General features: G+C 46.9%; 1 protein-coding gene across 2 annotated transcripts in view; it reads right to left on the bottom strand.

The window, feature by feature from the left end:
• Positions 1-12,069, bottom strand: part of PHKB (phosphorylase kinase regulatory subunit beta) — a 112,025-nt gene that overhangs the window by 39,434 nt on the left and 60,522 nt on the right. For both annotated transcript variants that reach the window (XM_039880800.1, XM_039880801.1), the window contains one exon: positions 8,699-8,793. In XM_039880800.1, coding sequence (XP_039736734.1) covers positions 8,699-8,793 — 95 coding nt within the window. The remainder of the gene's footprint in view (positions 1-8,698; positions 8,794-12,069) is intronic.

The raw sequence follows: 12,069 nt of genomic DNA, 5'->3' as shown, positions 1-12,069 counted from the left end.
CAAGACCTTTTAATGAAAAGCAATTTAGTGACAGTGACGGCCCTGAAAATGCTATAATGCTGCAGTAAACATCAAATTTTAATGGGCTCTTATTAGGATAAACTTCTAGAATAGAAATTACAGTAAAACGTATATGGTAAAGGAAATCCTGACAGAGCCAAATAAAAAAAAAACATTAGACATTTAAAATAATATTTTATAGAATACAAAAAATAACTATGATTGCATAATAAGTGTTAATGAATTTCCAACATGGCTGTAACCATAGAATAAGGAAGCTTATGCACAGTAGTAACCAAGATGTTAAAAATATAATGCTTTCCTCCAGACTTTCCAGAATTTTACTCATTCTCCTTAATGAGAAAGTGATATTATTTATAAATAAATTAATCGGAATAACATAAAAATAGCTATAACGTTTACATAGCTCTCATAATGTGTCAGACATTTTGTTGGAGCTTTAATCGTATACGGCCATCGGGAGTTAGGAATTATTATCCCTATTGGATAGATGAAGAGAGTGAGGCTTAGAGAAATTACTTAAGCTGTCCAAGGTCACACAGTTAATACGTTCACGAGGCTGGTTTTTCGGCTACCCTGCATGATGCGAAGCCACCACACTATATCCCCTTCTTAAAAATAAAAATTTATTACATATATGTAGTATTCTTTCACCTTCAGGATAATAAATCATACAAAATTTTATGCAGCTGTATTTCAGAAAACACAGCACAAAATCTGCTTTTCTTCATCAATTGGAAAAGTGAGAAACCAACAAGTATATATGTTCTTGGCTTGACTATGTACATGAATTAGTAAATCAGGATTGACTTTCATCCTAAATCTAGAAACGTTGCAGCTCGGAAAATAAGCTCTGATGAGGAAGAAGCATCCCTTCCATATTGGCTTTTTCTCCAAAGCCAATATTACATTTATATTACATCTAGAATAGAAATTACAGTAAAACGTGTCGAAGTGGATCGATCCATTTTAACTGGCATGTGAAACGCACTTCTCGGTCAAAGCTCGGGTGTCGCCGAAACAGTAAATGTGAAACGGAATCCTCTCCGGGGTGATGCAGCACATGTGACCTGCTCCATCGTGATAATTCCGCCATAAACATAAAATGCTGCTCATATTTTATTCACCGGTACAATGGCAAAAATACCCAGCACTCCCCAAGGACTTCGGGGAAGCGAGGAGTCCTCTGGGTTGGAAGGCGGCACCCCCTTGGCATGTGGGTCCTGATGTACGAGGGGGTTAGAATAGGGCCAAAGGGTAGGTTTTTCTTCAAAGATCAACAGATCTTTAAAAACTGTTGACAGTTTCAAAGTCAGACAAGAGGAGGAAGCAGGAAGTCCCAGGGCAGCCCATAGATTTATTTATCTCGATGAATAACCAGGTTTTGTTCTCGGAGTCCGATGCCGAGAACGCGAGGGCTCAGGGAGCCAGACCGGGCGAGGGCAGGGACTGGGGCCCGTGGAGAGTTATCAGAACAGGCCTGGGTCACGGCGTCCCCTGCGCATCTCTGTTCTGAACCACAGAGCCCGCCTCCTCCCCGGAGCCCACGTGTCCTCTTTTACGTTTCGGCCAGGACTATAAGAAGTTTTGATCTCGTAGATGAAATATTTCATTACCTCGCATGCTTATTTTTGGAACTTTTCATTCTGATAAGTTCAGTGGGTTAATTAGAATGCTGCTATTAAATGCGTTTAAGCTCATTTCTGTTTTCTAATTTAACTGTTCTCGGTTCTGAATATTTTTGATCCGGGCATTTAATTTTCATTGGCTCTGGTATAAATAGTATCTGACAGGAGGCTCTCTGTTCCCTTAAAACCTGAATAGTTTGAACTGAAGAGAACCTCCAGGGAGCTCTGACACGTGACTGCTGGAAGCTGTGGCACCTGACGGCCAGGCTTTCTGCAGCATCGTTGAAGCCTGGCCTGTTTTATTCTGTTTTATTATGATAACCAGAAGCACGTCTGTTCAGGACTCAAACTCACTCCTATGCTTGCACATAAATTTGGCTTTCTGGTCCCATGTAAACGCTTTCTTTCTTTGCCAAGCTAATAAAGCGAAGTTATTTTTTTTTAATCCTTTAAGTAGAAATTGTCTCAAATTGGTTAAAAACTATTTGAGAGCATTAGAATGAAGCGAACCAAATGAAACTGAGCCTCGTGCGAAAACTTCTTAAATCACCTAAGATTCATAAACCTTTAGAAAGTGAGCGGATTTGAAAGGGCAGCAGGGGCCAGCCCGGCCTGCGGGCGCGCAGCGTGAGGAGCCGACGCGCCTGGGAGAGGCCTGCGGCCCGGCCGCCGGGGGTCGTGACGAGCCACTCTGGGCCCAGATGTCTCCCCGCATCTCATCGCTCTAACTGCCCATGGTCTGGCCTCTACGCGCTGTCCACCGGAACCACTCAGAGGTGACCGACAGCCTCGGCCACGGACGCCGGCAACAGGAATGCTCACAGATTTACAACTCACGCCCAGAACAATGATTTTGTGCACTGGGGAACCACACTTGGGACGGGCCCGTCCTCCCCTTCCTGTACAAAGCTTCCGGCCTGGCCTTCCAGAACTGTCTCTCGAGATTTGCATTTCCCCGATGAGCCATGCCCACTAGCCACACAGCCTGGTACCTTCCTGTTCGTTAACGACTGGGCACCCCAATGAACTACCATGTCTGCACTGGAATGATCAAAATATAAATGATAATACTAGCTCATGTCTGTCCAGGGCTTAACGACACAGCAGAAGCTGTTCTAAGCTCTGTAGCTGTGCGAACTCTTACTGCTGACGGCTTTTTGAGGTATGCTCTGATCGGGCACGCGAGGAAACTAAGAGACACAGAGCTGGTCGACTGGCCCAGGCCTGGGTGGAGCCCCAGGCAGGCGCCCCAGGGGCCGTGCTCCTAACTCTTCCGACAGACAGGCGGATGCCCAGTGATCGAAAGCTCTCTCGATTCTATTACTGAACGCGAAAGAACACTTCCCTATCAGACTGGGTTTTCTCATGACTCTTCCTTTGATATTAGAATGATTTTTTTAATGTAAAAGTTACATTGCATTCAACATCCATTTCAAGGAACGAGATTAATTTTTCTCAAAATGGTTTTAAAATGAAGAAAAGAAACCCGATTCCCGGCTGGTCTTCTGCTAGTGCCCGTTACATACGTCAGATTCAGACGGCGTCCTGCAAACTTTTAAAAAGGGTAAGTGTGGCTCCCATTTGACCAGGAATCTTCTATATTTGATTAATATGGACACAGCTCACATTTCAAAGTAAAGTCCACTTGCTTTAGAATTCCAGAAGCCCGCCCCCCCAGTTGCTACAAATGGACGTCCCCGGCAGGGTTGGCTTCCCGCCAGGGGACAGCTGCCGTGTGGGACACACTGAGTCAGTGACTCCACACCGTCAGCCGCTCTGTTTCTGCAGCAAAGAGGCCTCCTCCGAATACGGGTGAGCAGAGAAGGCAGAAGCCATTGTCGCACATGAACATGGCAGAGGCGCGGCCGGGAGAACAGAGCGAGTCTCATTCACAGGATCGGGGCGGCCGGCGCCAGAACTACCTCAGCAAGAGAAGACGATGGCCCCCGAACAGGAACAGGTCGGGGTGGAAGGAAGGGGGAATAAACGCTCAAAGAAGCTCGCGGCCTCCTGAAAGCGGCTTTTGTTTCGTTTTGCCCCGTTTGGGACGAGGAAGAAGGAAATCCTAATCAAACTGCTAATTGTCAGACTTGTGGACTTGGTCCCCTCGCAGTAATGACAGAGACCCTGTAACATGACAGACGTTACACACGTTTATACATTGCTCCACGCCGTGTGCTACTCAGGGAACATCTAGTCTGCCCAAGTCCCAGTGCAAGTTCATCGCCTGGATCTAAAGCAGCACAGACTGTAGCTGGAGCGAAAGACACCCAACCGCAGAGACGAGGGACGACTCGGGACGGGGCTGAGGCCGGGCAAGCCTCGTGTCTCTTCCAAGCCCACAGAAATGACCGTATCGACGTTAAAAATAAGTAAGTCGAAAGCCATAGTGACGAACAGAAAAGGGCCATCGAGTAAGATGTTTCGGCATTCAGACAGCAAACAGAAGTGCCTTAATGCAGAAAGCAGAAGCAGCCTACAGAACCCAGCCTAACCCACTCAGACGATCGCAGGTGAGGGGGCGGACCTGCCCAACCCCCAGGGGCTCACCTGGTCTACGGGTGCAGTGGAGGGCGGACGGGAAAAGCGGGGCGTGACGCAGAACTGGTGAAAGCCACAGTAGCCAGCCAGCCCCAGGCCCCACACAAGGACCCACAGTCAGCAAGAAATCAGAGTTTTTCCCTTAATACACTGAACAAACTGGCTGAGGTGACTTGACACTTCCGGCATAGGTAACGGTGTCCTTAGGCAAAGCCCTTCACATTCTGGCATTAGGGAAAGTGGTGATGGTTGAGACGACCTCCCGGGCCCATTTTCTTCGCCTCTCGTTGAGGAGGTGGCGGGAAGAGACTGCTTAGTCCACCGAGAACCATCAGACCACCTCTCCCACTATGATGGGGTAAATGACAATCTCCAGATACGTGACAAGATAACCAGCAGGAAGAAGAGAAACACCACGGCAACAAAACAAGAGAAAGTGCGTTGGGCATGATGCCAAGTAAATAAGGCAGTCCCAGAAAGGCAAACATGGTGTGTGATTCCGCCTGTGGAGGTACCTAGCAGAGGGAGATCCATGGGGACGGGAAGTGGAGCAGAGGCGAGGTCCCGGGGCGGGGGACGAGAGAAGGCAGAGGGGTTTCCTGGGGAAGATGGAAGGTCGGGGTACAGACAGCTGTGGTCCTTTACAGCCATTGTCAGCGTGTCTAATGCCACTGACTTGTACTCGGACGAATGGTTACGACGGTAAATGTTACGTACCGTATATTTACAACAATAAAAATGAAAACAATCACTCTGGAGATTCAACAAATGGTGCTGTGACAACTGGATGAAGCTGGATGCCTACCTCACACCGTATATAAAATTAACTCAAAATGGATCAGAGACATAAATGTATGAGCTAAACCTATGACATTCTTAGAAGAAAACACAAGTATAAATCTTCGCGCCTCTGCATTAAGCAATGGTTTCTCAGATATGACACCAAAAGGACAAGCCAAGAAAATAAGTTAGACTTCATCAAAATGGAAAACTTCTGTGTTTCAAATGATACCATCAAGAAATTGCAATAATATCTACTGACCGGAAGAAAATATTTGCAAATCACACAAGAGATTTATATCTAGAATATACAAAATCCTTTTGGAAAACAGCCTGGCAGTCCCTCAAAGTGTTAAACATATGGTTAGCATAGAACTTAGCAATTCCATTATATCCAAAAAATACATAAACATGTCACACAAAAACGTGTACACAAAATTTCACAGCAGCATTGTTTATATTAACCAAAAAGCAGAAACAAGCCAAATGCCCATCGACAGACGGATGTACGCACACGATGGGACGTCACGCGGCTACGGGAAGGAGCGAAGTGCTGACACCTGCTGTGACCTGGTGACCTTTGAAAACGGGATGCAGAGTGGAAAAAGCCAGGCAGAAAATACTGCATATTCTACGCGACCATTGATACGACATATCCAGCACAGGAAAATCCACATAGACAGAGAGTAGACTAAAGTAGGTGCCCAGGGCCGGGGCGGGGGAGACGGAGGGGTCGAAGGACGTGGAGAGGGGCTGTCGGAAGGCTCGGGATTTCTTGCCGGTGTGATGGAAATGTTCTGGAACCGGTGGTGGCGAGTATACTAAAAACCTTCGAATTGTACACTTTAAATTAGTGAATCGTACTAAATGTAAATGACATCTCCATAAAGCTTTCATAAAAAATGAATGACAGCCATTATTGTTTTAAAAATTACTCTGGAGAAAAAAGGTGACTCAGGGAGCAGAAGAAATCTTAATTCCCATTTTCACTCATAGAAAAACTTATGAAGATAAATTATCCTCTAAAATAAAAGAAAGGACGACCAAGATGGCCTAGACCAGGGTTTCTCTCCTGTTCTTATCACGAGTATTTATCCTGGAAAGAATTCAACGGATCGCGACAGGAGGACTCTGAGCTGGGGAGAGGAGGAAGCTGGTCTGGCTACCGGCTTCAGGACCCGACGAGGCTGTGCGGTGACAGCCTGTGGTCCCCCGCGTGCTGGCGGAGCCCCCGAGAGGCCTGCAGCCTGAAACCCCCAGAGGCTCAGGCGACAGCTGTCAGTCTGGTCCTCCGCATTCCAGGCCTGGAACGTGCCAGGAGCCCTGAACCTACAGAGGGGTCGGCCCGTCTCAGTTCCAGCACGCTCTGCTTTCTGGGTTCTGGAAACTTCTTTCTGCCCCAACATTCCTGGGAAGCACTGAGCTGACTCAGCAGGCCTGGGTTGTTCAGACCCGGAACATTCCCTCGAAAGGCGTGTGTTCGGGACCGGCCCCTGGCTGGCTTCAGGGAATGCTCTGTCATGGGGAGGGGTTTCGTGCACCCGGGGCCTGGGCCACACTGTAGCAGTAAATCCAGATGGTTGATGCTGACAGTGTGATTTGTGGTGGACATCTGCTTCTTCCCCGGGCAGCGAGAGCTTGAATAAGCAAGGTCAGTCATGGGGGCACGAAGCAAGGAGGGGCCACACGCCCACAGGACTGACCCCCAGTAAAAGCCCTGGACACTCGAGCTGGGGCAAGTGTCCTGTGCCAAAGTGCCGGCAGCGCTCTGCGTGTGTCACACGGCACTGCTGGGTGGCTGTGCCTCGTGACTCCGCTGGGAGAGGACGCCTGGGAGCTGGTGGCCAGTCTCCTGCGGACTTGGCCCGCATGCTGTTGCTGATTTTATCCCGTTACCCTTTCACTGTGATGAACCATAAGGGCAAGTGTGACAGTCCTGGAAGTCCTTCTCGTAAGTTGCTGAGGCTACGGGTGGTCCCAGGACCCCAACACGTCCTCCTTCGAAGTCAGGGGATTGTCTGAACTTGACTACTCTCTATTTGCTTTTTCCAACATCCGGCAGGGTTCAAAGCTTCCGGTCAACCCCCACGCACCAGTTAACTGCAGTCGGGTCCGGCTGATCGTGGCCGAGACCTCTGAGACCACATTTCCAGCAGAGGCCTGCGCCTGGTCTCCATATTACATCAGCCACGTCACTCAGCCCTAGCAATTAACGCGGGCCAGCACAGTGTCGGCTGCTGAGAAAGCGGCGGGGCCCCCACCACGACCGAGCTGCCAGTGGCGTGGCATGACAGCGCCCGGCGATCTTCTGCTGCCAGTCCTCCCCATCGCCTCCCTCTAGGGATGACACAGAACTGTGCACAGGCGCGACCCACGTGTCCTCACCTGGAGCAGGTGTCTTAGCCAGGCCGTGGCGCCACCTGGGAGGCGTGCCACAGGTAAGTTAGTAGCAACGTGAGAAAATGACTTCAGTATAAAGAAACACACGGAGTGAATTCTCTGTGAAGTTCTGATGACTTTCTTGAGTGGCAGAGAAAGAGCCGCAGGTGTATCCCGTGTCAAAAGTTACACATAACCCACAGCCGTCCTTCTGCGTCAACAACGAAACTGGCAGATTTTGTGAGCCATGTGCTTTGATGCCCTCTGGCTCCTGCCCCCACATCTCACATCTGAGACCTATTACCTTATTTCCTAAGAAAAGGCTTTGAGCTCCACCGCACTAGCAAAGCGGGTCACCCATGTGAGATGCTATGCGGATGACACACGATGGCCTTAAAACGGCAGCGTCGCAGCACTGGGTAATGTAAAGTTAAACGGAGTCCCTACTTTACCATTTCTTCAAGCAAAATTGCATGCCTCGAGCATGTACAGACGACACTTACTGCACTGACACACGCGGGAATGAGGAGAGAGGCCGAGTCCTCACCTTATACAGAAGCTAACAGGCCAGTGAGAAGTTTCTACACGTATTAACACAGGGATTTTATATTCTTGAGGAAATCTTAACATTTATTTAAAAGTCTCCCAAACAGCTTTTCATCTATAAAAAACACTCTGAGTAATGACATGTTTTGCTGAAGACTAGCAAAAGAACCAGAGAAACAGTGTGACCAGCCCAGTGGGTCCACTCGTTTTTAACGGTCCTCATTTCCGGTACCATCTAATGCTTGAGGGTTTGCTCAGGTCAACATCAATCTCGCTGATCCTGCAAACAGCTTATTTTGTGACATGACGTCATCTGAATCGTAGGACTGAATATAAAAAGTGTAAAACGTTCTTTCGCCCGACATGCCATCCAATACTGAGAGCAGCTCTGTGCATCACCCAGTCCTGTCACAGAGACACAGCGCTGGAGGGACACGGAGCACGGGGGACCTCACGCCCTTCAATGATACAGTCTCATCTGTCCCCACCACCGACACACACTGCGTCTTCTCAAAGACACCCAACGCCTGAAGTGTAGCCACCGTGAGGACGCCAGTGCTTACCTGGAAGACACTTTGTTGGACACATCTGACTCACACGTCCCCGTTTACAAATAGCGCCGTCCCACAGGTAAATTTTTAAAAGTACGGTTGGCATACAAACAGGAAAAGCTTAACGCATCAGAAGAGGGAGGAGGCTTGCCCTCAGAAGGAGCAAGAAAAGCCCCATTTAGAATGAAATTTCTTCTGAATGAAGCTCCACCTCTCCTTGGATGAGTTAAGTGAAGAAACAGAGGCCTCTACCTGGTTGGAGAACCTCATGCTGACATTCCGCTGCTCCTGCAGAGGGATGTAGCGCTGGGCGGGGTCGAGGTCTTTGGGGCTGACGAGCTCATCAGCTGGGGAAAAAAAAAAATGAGGAAAAGGACATTACCAAAAACGCATTTGTACAACGACGTAAACCAACAGAACCTAACGGGCGTTTAGAGGATGCTCCATCACCAAGAGCAGAAAACGCATCCTTCTCGATGGACACGGAATACCTTCCACATGCTGGGCCGGAAAGCGAGGCTCGGTGAGTTTCAAAGGATTAAAGTCACACAGAGTACATTCGACCACACTAGAATCAAATTAAAAACAAGTAACAGAAAGAACTTTTAGAAATGACGTCTGTTCTTGCCCCCTGTATTCAACACTGTACTGGAGGCTCCAGCCAGAGAAATAAGGCAAGAAAAAGTAATAAAAGGCATCTATCCAGTTGAAAAGGAAGAAGCTACAGTAATTAAGACCGTGCGGTGCTGGCATAGAGACAGACACAGAAATCAGTGGAATAGAAGTGAATGTCCAGAAATAAACCCTTACGTTGAAGGTCAATTGATTTTTGCCAAAATGATCAAATGAGGAAAAGAATAGGTCCCCCCACTCCCCGCACATATAGTGCTGGGACAACTGAACATCAAAATGCGAAAGAATGAATCTGGACCTCTTCCTCACCCCATCTACAAACATTCACTCAGAACAGATCCAAAAGTTAAATGTAAGAGCTAAAACTATAAAGCTGCTAGAGGAAAATAGTAAATCTGTGACTGAGTTAGACAAAACTACGACATCAAAACATTAAGTGACAAAAATAAAAATGAGTTAAGTTGAATTTTGAAAAAATTATAACCTTTTGTACCTTGAAGGACACTATCAAGAAAGCAAAATGACAGCCCACGGAATGGGAGAAAATGTTTGCAAACCATTTACCTTTTAAGGGACCTGTCTCTTGAATATATAAAGAACAATTACAACTCAATAATAAAAAGACAACCTGATTTACAAAGGGCCACAGTGTCTGAATAGCTTATTTCTCCAAAGAAGATACGGAAATTACCAATAAGCACATGAAAAGATGCTCAACGGTATTAGAGATGCAGAAGTCCTTTTCATATGGTGGTCCCTTGCGGCAACTTGTGATAAAATCTGAGTATGTAACAAGGAAGGCAACTTCGAGCGTCTGGCAGGGGAGGGTGGGAAGCGGGGACGCTCCGTGACCTGGAAGAGACGGGACTGGGGGGTGGGGCGACCCCGAAACGCAGTTCTGTGTCACGTCGCTGGAGCGCCAGTGGGCAGCAGCTGTGTGGGTTTACAGGGCTCATCCTCCCGGACCGCATCCTCCCGGACCGCGGTCCGTTATCTCAGCTACGCTGGGCCACGCGAAAGGCTGACGCGCACCCCACTTCTCCCGAAGCGAGTCGGCGCCCTTCCTTATTTCCACGGCACGTAAGCTGCGAGGACGCGCTCATTTCCTTCTCGAGCTTCAGTCCGACATGACACGTACAAACGACACCATGCTGGCTTTTCTATAAATTCACCGTGTTTGATATTTACTTAAAAAAAAAAAAAATCACACCTCGTTTCCACAGCTTTTTAGGTGCTGCTTTTAGGCAGTGAATAACTGAGAGCAGAGAGTCCACCGCCCAAAGGCTTGATGGTCCCTTCGCGGCCTGGGGAGCGTTTCTCATTATATTTCTAGTCTGGGGTAACTGTGAGGCACATGTGCAATGTCATCCATTAGACAAAATCACCAAAGGCACTTTTAGCAACTCTCGGAAGATGTCTTTAATCATAATAAAAGTGACATTAATAATAGAATAACAAGACAAAGAAGAAGCCGCAGCCGCAGCAGCTGCACCAGTACCTACGTAGCATCCCTTACACTCCTGGCACTGTCTGAGCATCCCATACATTAATTTATAATCTTCGCGACTCCCTTGTCATGTCACAGACGATGAGATGGAGGCAGCGAGAGGTGGCCACTTGCACCGGGCTGGTAAGTGACGGGGCCTCGGTTCGAACCAGGCAGGCCGTCTCGGAGTCTGGGCTCCTGACCACGCACTCACCCTGAGAACACTGACGCCCTATGTAACACAGAGGACAAAGACCCCAGGACGAGGAAACAACCCACCAACAGTTTGGACCTCGTTATGTTATAGCTTCCTACCCAAATCAAGGAGCATAGTGCAGAAGGTGCTTCTCTCACTCTGAAAAGAAGAGACTTTTGCAAAATTTCAACCAAACCAATATGGGTTTAATTATGGCCAATATCGATATATAATTTCAATTTATTAATAGCAGTTTAGTTCCCGATGCAGGGTTGATTAGTACAGTGATATTCTAAATAGCATCGGATTCGTTCCCGATCTCATTTGTCTGATCACTGAGATGTGAAAAAACTTCCACTACCAAAAAGCGTTTTATACAGTTAATGTTTCACTGTCATCCTACAGAAATGAAATTCTATCTACATATAAATGATAACCGATAAATTCAGAAACCTTATATCCTTGGAAAGCATAAATGCTCGGCTACTGAAATTGACATGAATAAAATAGTTAACCTAGTCTTTGAAAAAAGCTTATTTCTTTGTATTTTTCCTCATTTCTCTCTTTGTACTGCACCTGTATGTCTAGCTTGATGCGCTTCCAGCTGCTACCCTGTGCTCATCTATAACCTATAACCCTACAGGCGGTAGCTTCTTATTCACGGTTATACCCGACCTGGCCTATAGCAGGCGCTCAAGATACCAAATAAACAAAATAATAAGCCGGTGAGTGAACAGATTTGAAAACATTAATTGCTTTAATTGCTATAATTAAACTTTCATTTCCATAATGGTAAAAGTAACTCTTACTTTACAAGGTCAAGTTAATAGACATTTTTTTTTTTTTCACCGCCCTGGTTTGCATTGTTCAGGAAGCAAAACAGAGCACCTACCTCACCGTGCCAATTCCCAGCACTGGTTTTCTGGGGAAGTGTGACAAGCCTGCAAGAATTTGCACCTGACCAGCTACAGAATATTTAAAATGAAAAGAAAAGAATAAAGATGAAAGAGGAATGGCTTTCTACATCGCCCAACACAGTAGCGAGCCTCACAGCTAATCAAGCATTTCTATAAATAGAACAGCTGTCTCTAAACCCCAAGGGGGCAGAGGAAATCGTTAACATTTGCATTTTTTAAGCACAGAAAGGTTTATGAACACACCCTGAGGTTATCTCAAACAATAATTGCTGAGGGTAAAAAAAAATTCAAAAAGACGTTTGTTTCTTTAATGAAATGACAATTGAAAGAACGGTTAACAGAGCAAGCGATTTTTTTTTTTTATCATGACACCAAAATTACAGGACACACT

This window comes from Pteropus medius, unplaced genomic scaffold, assembly GCF_902729225.1.
Source record: "Pteropus medius unplaced genomic scaffold, Ma_sr-lr_union100, whole genome shotgun sequence".
Taxonomy (NCBI): domain Eukaryota; kingdom Metazoa; phylum Chordata; class Mammalia; order Chiroptera; family Pteropodidae; genus Pteropus; species Pteropus medius.
The sequence above is the reverse complement of the archived record's forward strand: the minus strand, read 5'-3'. Positions and strand labels throughout refer to the sequence as shown.